The 8,980-nt window shown below is 25.8% G+C and overlaps 2 protein-coding genes across 2 annotated transcripts; both read right to left on the bottom strand.

Annotated features, from left to right (window-relative positions):
• Window positions 1–5,140: 5,140 nt before the first annotated feature.
• LOC127289260 (uncharacterized) lies at window positions 5,141–6,625 on the bottom strand. Its single transcript, XM_051317087.1, has 4 exons — window positions 6,455–6,625; window positions 5,996–6,250; window positions 5,655–5,825; window positions 5,141–5,526 (listed from the first exon to the last, which is right to left on the bottom strand). Exons 1-4 carry the CDS (start codon window positions 6,494–6,496, stop codon window positions 5,221–5,223), a joined length of 774 nt encoding a protein of 257 aa, XP_051173044.1. The 5' UTR covers window positions 6,497–6,625; the 3' UTR covers window positions 5,141–5,220.
• An 869-nt stretch (window positions 6,626–7,494) lies between these two features.
• Window positions 7,495–8,980, bottom strand: LOC127289203 (uncharacterized). Its single transcript, XM_051317003.1, has 4 exons — window positions 8,894–8,980; window positions 8,481–8,735; window positions 8,163–8,336; window positions 7,495–7,923 (listed from the first exon to the last, which is right to left on the bottom strand). The coding sequence occupies exons 1-4, from the start codon at window positions 8,936–8,938 to the stop codon at window positions 7,615–7,617; spliced, it is 783 nt and encodes a 260-aa protein (XP_051172960.1). The 5' UTR covers window positions 8,939–8,980; the 3' UTR covers window positions 7,495–7,614.

Here is an 8,980-nt window from a genome sequence, read left to right as displayed (position 1 = left end):
CAAATAGTGGGGAAAATGAAAACCAACAGTTAGATGTATTAGTAGACAATTTTATAATAATTTTATTAGTTCGTGGCGTATGGTAAACAATGATAAATATTGAAAAATAAAAAAAAATCCGTTTTCGAAAAAAGGGCGTAAAATTTGTTTTCGAAAACAAGAATTAAAAAAAAACACTGATTTTTTTTTCTGAAGAGGTGCGAAATTATTACTTAAGAAATCCCCCTTACATTGCCTTTGGTGCATTAAAAACCTCTCAGCTGCCGCGCGTGTTTGTAGGAAGGTAGTAAATCCCATCGCGAACTCGCGCGTAACGTGCCAAAACAAGTACTGAAAAGAGCACTTTTGTTCCCTGGCCTTAATTATCGAAAACGCGCGTGCTTCGATATTTTTCTTCTTAGAATGAAATAACGCACGCGTGTGTATATAATGTTTCCTTTTTTTTTTTTTTTTTGAAATATAATTTTCGCGCGAGAGTCAAAAACCGTGTATAGGAAATAATAAGTAGAGGGGAAAAAAAAGGAATTGACGCTGAAAGATATAACGAGAAAAAAAGTAAAAGAGAAGGTACATGAAATTTACGCCTTATAAAACCCACCTTAATTACAAAAATGGAATTTGGCAAAACGTTTAACGGCATGAAATCGATAACAACAAAAAAGGGAATGTTTAAATAATAGTTTTTACTTTTTTCCCTATTAATAATTATAAAAATTTAACATAACCTCAAAAAAAAAAATTCACGCGTCATTGTGAAATTGCTACTGATGACTGATTTTCAATGAGATCTCCGTTAAAATGTGTATAATTTATGATTTTTTAAAAAAAAAGATCATCCCCCTTTTTTTATGAGTCGACGAGGAAGAAGAATTCATGGGACTTTTTTTTAGAGGATTTCTTTAAAGAAAGACCGCTCAATTTAGGCCACGCCCTTGTGTCACTCACGTCTTTTTAGAATGCGTGTATATACCACCAGCGAAAAAAAGAAAAGAAGAATGACATTTTATTTTACGATTATTTCACTTAACATTTCTATAGATTTTTATATTTATTTTATCATATATTAGTAGAGAGTCATATTTTTAATTAATCACGCGATTTGTTAAAATATCGTAAGAAAAAAGAAATTAAATATATTTATACGCGACGATATAAAAACCTAACCTATAAATATGAGGGAAAAGTTTGAAATTTCATAAAATTTGGGAGTGACAATAGAACGAGGTGCATGAAATAGAAATAAACAATGACGCGATAAAAGTGTGAGGTTATTTACAAAAAATTTTAAAAGTGAAACTAACAAAACTTTTTTTGGAAAATTTTCTAAACTCTTTGGGAAAAATAAATTCTATTCTAATGTTTATTTACACTTTGGATTGATGAAAAAATTGTTTTTTGATTTGAATTGTTACGATTTAGTTTTCTTTAAAAAACATTTTTTCGATGTCCTCTTCTTGACTCGTTCCGTATTTATATTTCTCTAAGATGACGTCCTCTGCATATATATATATTTAATTGTGAAAACGTTGATTCGTCGTGTATTTGGAAATTAATCAGCAATCTGAAACAAAAAAAAAACATAAAAATATAAGTAAAGGTAATGTGATACTTTTTCAAAAAACAGATTGAAATTAAAAGAGCAATGAATTACATAAATTGGTACTCGATCTAAAAAGGATTTTTGAAAAGAAAAAAAAAATTTATATATACAACACCCTTTCTCAGAAAGGCACGCGCTCTCATATAAAGTGGCCGCGTGCACCGGTTTTTGACATAGCTGCGATATTTTCTTTTCTCATGTTGAAGAGACTCGATTCGATGAGACTTGACATTTTGATGGCAGCAATAAAAAAAAAAAAAACAATATAGACACGAGGAGCATGTCAGCTTATTACGCTCACATGGATCCCATAATTAATCAAATTAAAGGATCGTCAAGAACGCACTTAAAAAAAAAAAAAAACTCCGACTGACATTAATTTATACTCACACAATGTGTTGCAAAAAATGAATTCATATTATTCATAATAATTGAATTCAAAAAAAAAAATTAACTTTCTCCATTTCCAAATTCATACAAAAAAGTAGATTTTTTATTACAGAAATAAACTTCTTACAATGTAAACCGTTTTTTAAATTTTTTGATTTATATTACGGTACGTGTTAAAAGGGGGAGAAAAATAATCCACTTAAGAAAAATCATGACAAATGGGAGAGTTTAATCCAAAATATCTAGAGAAAATTTATTAATATAGAAATAGAAGGGGAGAAAGCCTCTCTGATAATCTCTGTAAATAATATACCTTTTTTCACCGATGTCATTTCCCAATACAAAAAATTGAAAATGGTCCGGAAGCAAGGATTGCTACCTGGTATATATACAACCTTTGAAAAAAAAAACTTGGGGACAGTAGAAAAGTAAAGAGTATTTATAAATACAAGAACAGAGAAGCCGCCCTATAAAATGAGTCCTAAGCAAATCGATATCCAACTTTTTCAAAAAAAAAAATGGTACAAATATTGTCACATCGATTAAGTAGGTACTATTTTCAAATTTTTTAAACATTCTTATTTTTAAAGGAAACGAAAAAAAGTTTCCGGCGCCAGTATATATTAGAGTCTGTTTTTCGTCGCACTACTCAAATTTCCCTTCTCATATACATATAGGGTCAAGTGTCTTTTTTTTGTAAACTTGTTTTACGAGAAAAATTGTTTGCAAAGTCCATAAATGACAAAAAAAAATATTTGTCTTAAAATTTTGAGGGAATATTATTGAAGAAATAAAAAAAAATTTTTTTTTTTCTATAGATAATTAACGGTGGGTTCTCACGCGGAGAATAAAATCAAATTTCGAAAGAAAGGGATGATATTTTTTTTTCGGACAAACTATGCAAATGTGAAATTTTCCATCGAATTAATGATGAAGGAGAAAAAAAAATCTCATTATGTTCTTTCTCTACCTCTCCCCGCCCGTCTGAATTTACTTGAAATAAAAGGGCTTGAAAAAAAAAATTGCAGGTAGCAAAGGAACGTCTTCGAAAGAGAGAGAATTCAGGTCGTCGAAGCATTGTTCCGGTTTTACTGTGAGAGGCCCCTCGAATAATAGCGACAAACTTTGATTCTTGCAATCTTTAAAAGAAGAAAAAAAAGAGGGGGAAGGGTCAAGGGGAAAAATTTGGGACGCAATTTAGTAAGTGCCTATCTGAAAAAGCAAATTTTTATATATAGAAGAGTGGATAAGATCGAAGAAAAGAGAGAAAAAAGAATCAGAAATGTAGGTTATGTTTCATTCTACACGCTCCACAATATATATCGGGTAATCGTTGATTCTTAATTCTTTTGAAAATTTTAATTAACCCCTCGACTTTTTTAGTTTAAAAAAAATTTACTTTTTTCCCCAAAAAAAAATTCCATTTTGCAAAAAATTATTTATGTCCCTCTTATACGTTCCGCGTGATACACCCGGTGTATCTGGATCGAGTTTTTCTTTCCCGAACCAAAAAAGCGAAGGGAGAGAGAAAGAGAGAGAGAGAGAGAGAGAGAGAGAGAGAGAGAGAGAGAGAGAGAGAGAGAGAGAGAGAGAGAGAGAGAGAGAGAGAGAGAGAGAGAGAGAGAGAGAGCAGGTAGAAAAGTCGTTGTTGTGTGCAATACATAAAGAAATCCTGCTCCAAATACTCTATAGAATTTAAGAGACCGGACTAAGTCGACCCCAAAGTTAGATTACAGGTAGGACCGTTATTTTTCGAGGTTATGACCTTTTTCGCGATTTTCTGCCGCAAAAAAAAGTGAGGTTATATTTTTATTTTAAAAAAAAATTTTTCAATATCTAAATGGACTTTGATCAAAAAATTGTTTTTTTGATTCGAATTGTTACGATTTAGTTTTCATTAAAAAACATTTTTTTCGATGTCCTCTTCTTGACTCGTCCGTATATTTATATTTCCTTAACGTTCTCTCTGAATATGTATTTTGTAAAAACGTTGATTCGTCGTATGTAATTGGAAGTTAACAGCAATCTGAAACAAAAATAAAAAAAAAATAAATTCAAAAGGTGTATAGGTAGGTTTTTCTTAGCACTGGTATCATTCCGCTTGGCATGCAAACTCATCGTCTCGATGACAAATGCTAAACAGACGCCACTCATGGCATCTTAATTTGCAGTTTGGGAAACATTCTAAGTTCCTTACTTGGACGCGCACGTACACGTCGTTTGCCTTGTCTTCTTATAAACGTCTATATCTAAGATTCTAACCTGACAGTGTTGTGTGTTCGTGACGTGAAAGGAGCCCCGTGCCACGAAACATTTCAGAAAATTAGTAAATTCAATACACGCGCCACGAAGAGAACGAAATCATTATATAGCACGTTCTTCGAATGATTAGAAAGATTGTCCTCCTGCTATTTATGCAAAATAGTATTTTAAAAAACAACATAACCTTTTTTCATATTTTTACATTTATAATCAAAAAATGAACATAACCTAAAAAACAATTTTCTTATATGAATGAAATATTTTAATAAAAATAAAATACACGCGGATGTAAATTGAGAAGAGGGTTTTTTTTTTCGGTTTCGAAAAAGTCACGAAACGTGTGTGTCAAAGAATTGGTTCGTGTATGAGAAGAATACAATGTAAGGTTATATATATATATGTCTCATCGTTGTGTGTATATATATTGCATGTTGGTCAGAATGAAAGTGTATATATATGAAATGTGTGGTATGTTAAGAACACCTCTAACGTTATAAGGAACTTTAGAGAACGGGAACGCGAACTTGGGGGCACTTGAGCCAAGTCGCCCGGATAATTTGAAAGCGATCCGATCTCACACACAGGGCAGCTGCCTGCCTTACGCGCGTAAAATTAAAATATTCAAGAACTGGTCCTTCTGTCGCGCCACAGTATATATATACTCGGTATTTTTTTTTTCTCTCTCAATACTATATATATATGACAGTTAAAAATTCAAAATGACTTTAAAAAATTTTTTTTTAAATTTTTTTAAATAGATTTTAACCAATCAAAATAGCTCATTAAATATTATTTTGCCGCGCAAGAGACTAAATTTAAGGTTATGTTTGCCCTTTGACTTTGGCCTATTTTAAGGTTATGTTTGCGGAAAATTACAGTACTTCGATATTTAATTCGAATAATATATTATTATTATTATTATTATTATTATTATTATATTTCTTTTATATATTTTTTTAAAACAATTTTTAAGTAATAATTGGATTTTTTGACAAACTTGTACAAATTTTATCAGCATTTGATAATTTTGTCATATAAAGTAAATCTTGTGGAAAAGAGGCGAATGGTGCATATTTTTTTCCATCACAATCATCGAATTTTACATTAAAAAATACTCTTAGTGTATTATATGTAAAGTCTTCGCCAGAGCCGCCAATTCCACAATCTGCAGAATTTGTTTCAAATAAATCAATCCGTATTGTTGCATTTGCATCACAATAAGCAAAATCAAGTTTATTACGTTCAAAATAATAATTGTCACCCACTTTAACAGTCTAGGGAAAATTATTTATGAAAAATAAAAATTTGTTTTATTATTATTTCATTATAATTAATATATATATATATATATATATATATATATTATTAATTTAGAAACTTATTTATATAAGACACAACTTACCCTCTTTTCAATACAATGTTCTTGTTTTGTAATAAATATTTTGTAAAAAATTTCTCTTGCAAATGCTGATGCAGCATTTTTAGGTGCTATTTGATGTATATCTTTACAGAGTGTAAAATAAGTGTTCACATCATTATGTTTCTTTGATTCATATTTTATACTCATATGTCCCTGTGAAAATGTTTTTCAAAAAAAAAAAAATTGTAATATAAATTTTTTTTTTTTAATTTTCACAAAAAAAAAAAAAATGAAAAAAATATTATATATAAAGCAAAATTTAACCCTTTTTTTTGTGGGAAATTTAAAATATTTTTTATTACTTTTGATATTTTGACCCTAACCTTTAATTGATGTTGATCATACAAATTCAAGACTTTTTTCCATGTGAGATCTAATTCTTGTCCGTACATATATTTTTTTTCAGCACTATTTCCCAATGTTCTTAGAGCCTCGTCTTCATTTGAACATTTGTCATTGGAATTAGTAACATTTATTGCATTACTATTACCAACTTTTTTTATTTTAAAATAATAATTTTTTGATGGATCACTTTCTTCCATAACTTGGACTCTTGCAAGAAAAATCTCCATGCAAACCTAAAAATTTAATTAAATTTATATAAATTAATTAAATTAATATGTATTTTGAGAAAAAAAAAATGGAAATTTTAAATATATATATACGTTTTTTTTTTAAGTTTTAAATCTGTCTGAAATTTTTGAGGTTATGTTTACCCGCCGATAAACAATCTTAAGGGTCAAAAATAGTAAAAAAATATTTTTTTTTTATACATCACTTACCACATATTTGAAAATTAACAAAAAAATGACAATTTTAGACATAATCTATATATTTTTTTCAAATTATTTTTATTTCACAAAAATATAACAAATGCGTATATATATACACTCCTATTTGCTATATTATACTTTGTTGGTCAAACGGCTGAAGACTTATTAATTTTATGAATTTTTTTTTTTATATATATATATAGTAAATAAAAAAAAAAAAAATTGTTAATATATTTTTCTGACAAAAATATTGTAAATATTTTTTTCTGATTAGATAAAAATTAATTGATCATATTTTACGTAATTTTTTTTTTTCAAAAATAAGTTAAATATATAAGAACTTTATAATTATATATTTAAAAAAAAAAATTAGATAAAAATTAATTGATCATACATTTGACGTCAGATATACGCTTATTTAAAATAATATTTTCTAATAAGTTATTATAATATTTATAATAAGAACTTTTAATATTTTTTATTATTAAAAAATATAAATCCACATTTATTAAATTTTAAAATTTTTACATATAATAATAAATGAATATATATATATATATAAATTTAAAGATAAATAATTTTTATAAAAGGAAATTTTTTTAATTATTTGTCATAATTTATTTTTAATTATTAAATTTATTATTAATTATTAAATTTATTATTAATTATTAAATTTATTATTAATTATTAAATTTATTATTAATTATTAATTTATTATTAATTTATTATTAATTTATCATTAATTTAGTATTAATTTAGTATTAATTTAGTATTAATTAATAAAATTGAATGAAATAAGTAAACTGAAATTAGATTTGAATTTCCCGCCATTATAACTGTCTGGTAGATGGCAACAAGATTCGTTGAAAATTAATAAATTACAATTATAATAAATTACGAATAATTAATTAAAAATAATAAATTAAAATTAATAAATTACAATTAATGAATTACAAATATGAAATTAGTCAATGACAGTTAATTAACTAATTAAAATAAAATTATAAAAATGGAAATAATTTTTAATTCGAATAAAAAAAAAAAAAAAATTTATTTATTTACATTAAATACAAATTTATTCACTTATAAAGTTAAATAAATATATTATTCATAGAATTATTGTTCCAGTTTTTCATTTTTTTTTTTTTTGCCAAAAAATTTTTTTTTTTTTAAAGAATAATTGGATTTTTTGATATTTCTTGTGTCACATCAAGTGAGTCTCCTAATTTTGCTTGTGCAAGAATACTCCGTGAAAAACCTTTAAATGGTGCCCATTTTTTTCCATCACAATCATCAAATTTCACATTAAACAAAACTCGAAGTGTTTTATAATCAATTATTTCACCTGATCCACCAATACCACAATCGGCAGCAATTTTTGAATTCATTTCAAAACGTATTGTTGCATTCACATTGCAATGAGTAAAATCAAGTTTTGAAAGTTCCCAATAAAATTTATCGCCCACATTAACTGTATTCTATATAAAAATTAATTTTGAGGAAAAAAAAAAATTATAATTATATATTTTTTGAAAATTTTAAAATATAAATAAAAATTTTTTATAATTATAAATAATAATAATAATAATAATAATAATAATAATAATAATTATTATTATTATTATTATTATTATTATTATTATTATTATTATTATTATTATTATTATTATTATTATTATTATTATTATTATTATTATTATTATTATTATTAATATACCTCTGCTTCAACGCAATCATAAAATTTTTCCAGTCTTTTGATAAAAACTTGGAAAAATATATCCCTTGCTAATGACATTTTATCGTCTTCCTTTCTTGTCAGATCTTTACAAACTGAAAATGGAGTATTCACTTCTGGATATTTATTTGATTCATATTTAATAATCATTCGACCCTGGAAATTTTTTTGTTTTTTTTTAAATTAAAATTTCTTTCTTTTTTCCATAAAAATAATTATTTAGAAAAAAAAATTTTTTTTTAAATATTTAAATTCATAAATTTTTATGGAGGAAAATTAAGAAAAAAAATTAATCATTACATAAAAATCATGTTGGTTGTAAAGACGTAGGCCATTAATCCATTTTAATTTGAGTTTTTCACCAAAGACATATTTTTTGTGTAATTCATTACCCAATGATTGCATAAGATCACTCTCTCTGGATGAGGTTGTATCATTAGAAATATTATTATTTCCAATAGTATTGCCAATTTTTTCAAATCGAATAATTTTATTTGTTAATGGATTTGTATCAACCATAAGCATCATTCTTGCAAGAAAAATTTCCATTGATATCTATTTTTATTAATGGAAATTTAAAGAAAAAAAGTAGTTATTAGTTTTTCTTTATTTATTATTAATTTTTTTTTTTTTAATAATAAATTTTTACATTTTTTTAAAATAATTTTATTATAAATAATTTTTTTTTTTTTTTTTTTTTTTGCTATAATTACCACAGAATTAACAGTTATTAATAATAGAAGTAAAATTTTAGCCATGTTAATAATTTATTTGGTGTTTACTTTAAAAAAGAAACTAAA

Source organism: Leptopilina boulardi, unplaced genomic scaffold (assembly GCF_019393585.1).
Source record: "Leptopilina boulardi isolate dan_hultmark-lab unplaced genomic scaffold, ZJU_Lbou_2.1 LbouV2_40, whole genome shotgun sequence".
NCBI classification, from domain to species: domain Eukaryota; kingdom Metazoa; phylum Arthropoda; class Insecta; order Hymenoptera; family Figitidae; genus Leptopilina; species Leptopilina boulardi.
The sequence above is the reverse complement of the archived record's forward strand: the minus strand, read 5'-3'. Positions and strand labels throughout refer to the sequence as shown.

Excerpts from the sequence above, each read along its gene's own strand:
- LOC127289260 (XM_051317087.1), bottom strand. The coding sequence starts at position 6,496 with ATGTCTAAAATTGTCATTTTTTTGTTAATTTTCAAATATGTG. Across the intron at positions 6,251-6,454 it reads TGTTAATTTTCAAATATGTG|GTTTGCATGGAGATTTTTCT; the intron begins GTAAGTGATGTA and ends TTAAATTTTTAG. Across the intron at positions 5,826-5,995 it reads ATGATCAACATCAATTAAAG|GGACATATGAGTATAAAATA; the intron begins GTTAGGGTCAAA and ends ACATTTTCACAG.
- LOC127289203 (XM_051317003.1), bottom strand. The coding sequence starts at position 8,938 with ATGGCTAAAATTTTACTTCTATTATTAATAACTGTTAATTCTGTG. Across the intron at positions 8,337-8,480 it reads ACAACCAACATGATTTTTAT|GGTCGAATGATTATTAAATA; the intron begins GTAATGATTAAT and ends AAAAATTTCCAG. Across the intron at positions 7,924-8,162 it reads ATGATTGCGTTGAAGCAGAG|AATACAGTTAATGTGGGCGA; the intron begins GTATATTAATAA and ends ATTTTTATATAG.